The 3,109-nt window shown below is 58.4% G+C and overlaps 1 protein-coding gene across 1 annotated transcript, besides 3 other annotated features; it reads left to right on the top strand.

The window, feature by feature from the left end:
• Nucleotides 1-374: 374 nt before the first annotated feature.
• Nucleotides 375-413: a microsatellite.
• A 200-nt stretch (nucleotides 414-613) lies between these two features.
• Nucleotides 614-2,905, top strand: Tco025E_05748 (putative chaperone DNAJ protein; the record flags this gene model as incomplete). Its single annotated transcript, XM_029372640.1, has 1 exon — nucleotides 614-2,905. One exon carries the CDS (start codon nucleotides 614-616, stop codon nucleotides 2,903-2,905), a length of 2,292 nt encoding a protein of 763 aa, XP_029227326.1.
• A 38-nt stretch (nucleotides 2,906-2,943) lies between these two features.
• Nucleotides 2,944-2,962: a microsatellite.
• Nucleotide 2,963: 1 nt separating this feature from the next.
• Nucleotides 2,964-2,989: a microsatellite.
• Nucleotides 2,990-3,109: the final 120 nt, after the last annotated feature.

Below are 3,109 nucleotides of genomic sequence, written 5' to 3'. Positions count from 1 at the left end.
CTACTACTACTATTATTATTATTTGTATCGTTGTTGGTGTTGGTTGCTGCATTTCTTGCCGTGGCGGCGGAGTTCGCTCTCGCTTCCTCTCCCTCTCCAACTCTGGCCTCTCGAGCGGGCCACGCGCGTCAGGGCGGCGGGCGAGGGCGGCGAGGCACGAGCGGGGGTTGTTGGGTGGCGCCTCACGCAGCCGCCCTTCGTGTGTATGCAGTAGTGGTGGGCCCCCGCTCCTTCCTCCCGCACCCCTGTTTTTTTTTTCTCCTCCCCTTTTCTTTTCTTTTGCGCGCTCACTGCCTCCCGCGGGAGGAACACATTGGCCAATTGAGGACAAATCAAAGGGTGGTGGGGGAAGAGAGAGGGGAGGATTTAAAAGAAAAAAGAAAACAGACAGACAACAAACAACAACAACACAAAGAAAACGCAGTGAACCGTGGAGATAGCAAGGCACAGGACGGTAGAAGACACGGCGGGGGTGCAAGCAGCCGTATCGCCTGCATCGCCAGCGTCATCGTCGCTGCAGCTGCCGCGAAGACCGCGGGCGACAATCACAGGGGAGCGAGGGGAAGCTGCGCAAGGCAGTTGCTGAGATTGTAAGGCGCTTTAAATGCAGGGCATGGAGGACACCGAGGATGAATTCCAGCAGGCCCCCTTCCTGCATCGCGCAGGCAGCGGCGCGAATAGAACGGACCCGGACCCTGCTGGCTACTACGCCATCCTCGGGGTGCCGCAGGATGCCTCGCACGATGCCATTAGGCGATCCTTCCTGTATTTGAGTCAGGTGTACCACACCGACAAACACGGCGGGGATACACGGGAGATTCAGCAGCTGATGAATGAGCGCTTTCAGCAGCTGCAGGAAGCCTACGTGGTGCTCTCCGACGAGAGGCAGCGGGCAGCGTACGACATGGCTGGATTAAAAGGCATGAACTTGTTCTCACTCATTCCAGGAAACATCACTCTCCCCGAGGAAGTTGCACGTTACGTGGCGTTATTGGAGAAGGAGCAGGAGGTGCTGCAGCTGGAAACCATGCTCGCGTCCACCTCGTCGCTTCACCTCTCCTACTCTCTCGCACACCTCTTTCTTCCCGCCGATGCAAATACCGCAGCTTCACCGCCTGCGACGGAGGAGGTGGAAGGTGACGGGGGTTCTGCCCCAGCGCAGGCGACGGCGGCCGAATCCGCAGCCACAAGCGAGGAGGTGGGTGACGCGGCAAAGGGTGCGGGGCCGCCGAGTGCGCCAAGTGGGACGGACGCCGCCGATAAGACTTCTCCAGCGCCTCTGCAAAGCGCACAAATGCAGGCAAAACTGATTCTCTTGGACGGTGAGGAACGACTCGTCTTGATTCCTTCGCCCGAGGTGGAGGGGATGCTGCGGCAAAAGGTTGCAGAGTCGCGTCGTGGTGCCTCGCAGGCGCCGGCCTTTCCCGCACGACGTCGTTCGCAGCTCACGCCCATGCAGAAACTTTCCATGGCCGTCATGCCGCGTGAAATTTTTTTCGAGAACTCGTTTACGCACCAGCTGACCCCGCAACTTGCCATGGTGTTTGAGACAACTGCAAGCCATCAGGGCCCCAAAGCGACGGTGGGCTGTAGAGGACACCTGAAGTATGCACCGGATGCCATTCGCCGATACAATGCTTCGTGCAGCACCTCCCTGCAGGGCTTGCAGGTGGCGTTTACCCGCTTTCGTGAATTGAGCGCCGTGTGGACGCTCAAAACAAAGTTGCTCCTTTTAGATGGTAGGAGTTTACTGCACCGGTTTGAGGTCTCCCTCACACGAAAATTATCCCCGGCGTGGTCATTGAAGAACACTTTGGAGATGTTTCTCACAGAAAACGGTGTTTTTAAAGCCAGCCTCGTTGGCGTGAAGGACGGGCTGATGAAGGGTTTCTCCGCGCACATGGGTTATAGGCAGCTGGGGCTTTTTTTCCACAACGGGTCGCCGCTCATCGTTAACGAGGAAGAGGAGGAGGAAGGAGGAAGCAAGGGGATCGCCTTCGTGACGCAGCTCGTGTCCTTGTTTCCCCTTGCCGGGGTCGGTCGCGTTGGCTTTCAGGCGTGGTACAACACTAGCGAGTGGCAGTCCATTGGCGTAGGGTTTTCCACCGATTTGCCCTTGTCCATGCTCCCCATCAGCTACCCGCGGGGCAGCGACGGGCGGAAGGCGGTCAACACCCTCACCTTCCTCTACAAGCGGAAAAGCCACAGCATTGAAATTCCTGTTGCGGCGTTTATTTCCTCTCAGCTTCAGCAGGTGCTTCTCTGGCTGGCGGCGCCGTGGGTGTGTTATCGTACGGCACGACTCGTCTGGGGACCGTTCCAGCGCTCGCGAGCGGCGACGCTCTATCGTCAGCGCCGCTTGGAGCACCAGGCGGAGATGGACGTGGCGCGTACGCGTGCCATGCACGAGCAGAAGGCAGTGGAGAGCATGTCCTTGCGCAATCGTGTGCTGGAGGAGAAGGTTAGTGGGCTCGTTATCATGAATGCGAAGTACGGGGTGCTGAGTCCGCGCTACCCTGAGTCGCTCTGCGCGCGGGCGCCGGGTGCGGCGGTGGAGGCCCCACGGCGGCTGCCGTGGTGGCAGGGCTGGCGAACGCGGCCGGCGTCCTCGCCAAAGTCGCCCGCCGCAAGTGACGCGGCACTCAATACGGAAGAGGATGCTGTCGCGTCCTCCATTCTGGTGCTGGACGTCACTGTGGCGCTTCAGAACTTTGTGCGGGACTCAAAGCTCCTTTTGCCGGCCGGCACGAAAAGCAAACTGGTGGGCTTCACGGACCCCGATCCCTTCACGGATGAGAAGAAGGAACTCAAGATTGTTTACCGGTTCCAGCACAGGCGCCACGCCGTGACTTTCAAGGACGATGAGCCGGTGGAGCTGCCGCGGCGAGAGCATTTGGTGGAGTGATAGGAGCTCCCTATTGGACGTTAACGAGGCGCTAGAAGCACACACACACACACACACGTATTATATATGTATATATATATATATGCGTGTCTGTGATCCAGGTGGGGGAGGTGGTGGGGGGTGCGAGGGGAAGAGAAACAGCGAAGGAAGGAAAATAGAAAACGGAACCAAAACGACCAAAAGGAAACAACAAAACGAAGGAAG

Source organism: Trypanosoma conorhini (assembly GCF_003719485.1).
Source record: "Trypanosoma conorhini strain 025E chromosome Unknown Tco_14.4_contig_00350, whole genome shotgun sequence".
In the NCBI taxonomy this organism is placed as follows: domain Eukaryota; phylum Euglenozoa; class Kinetoplastea; order Trypanosomatida; family Trypanosomatidae; genus Trypanosoma; species Trypanosoma conorhini.
The sequence above is the reverse complement of the archived record's forward strand: the minus strand, read 5'-3'. Positions and strand labels throughout refer to the sequence as shown.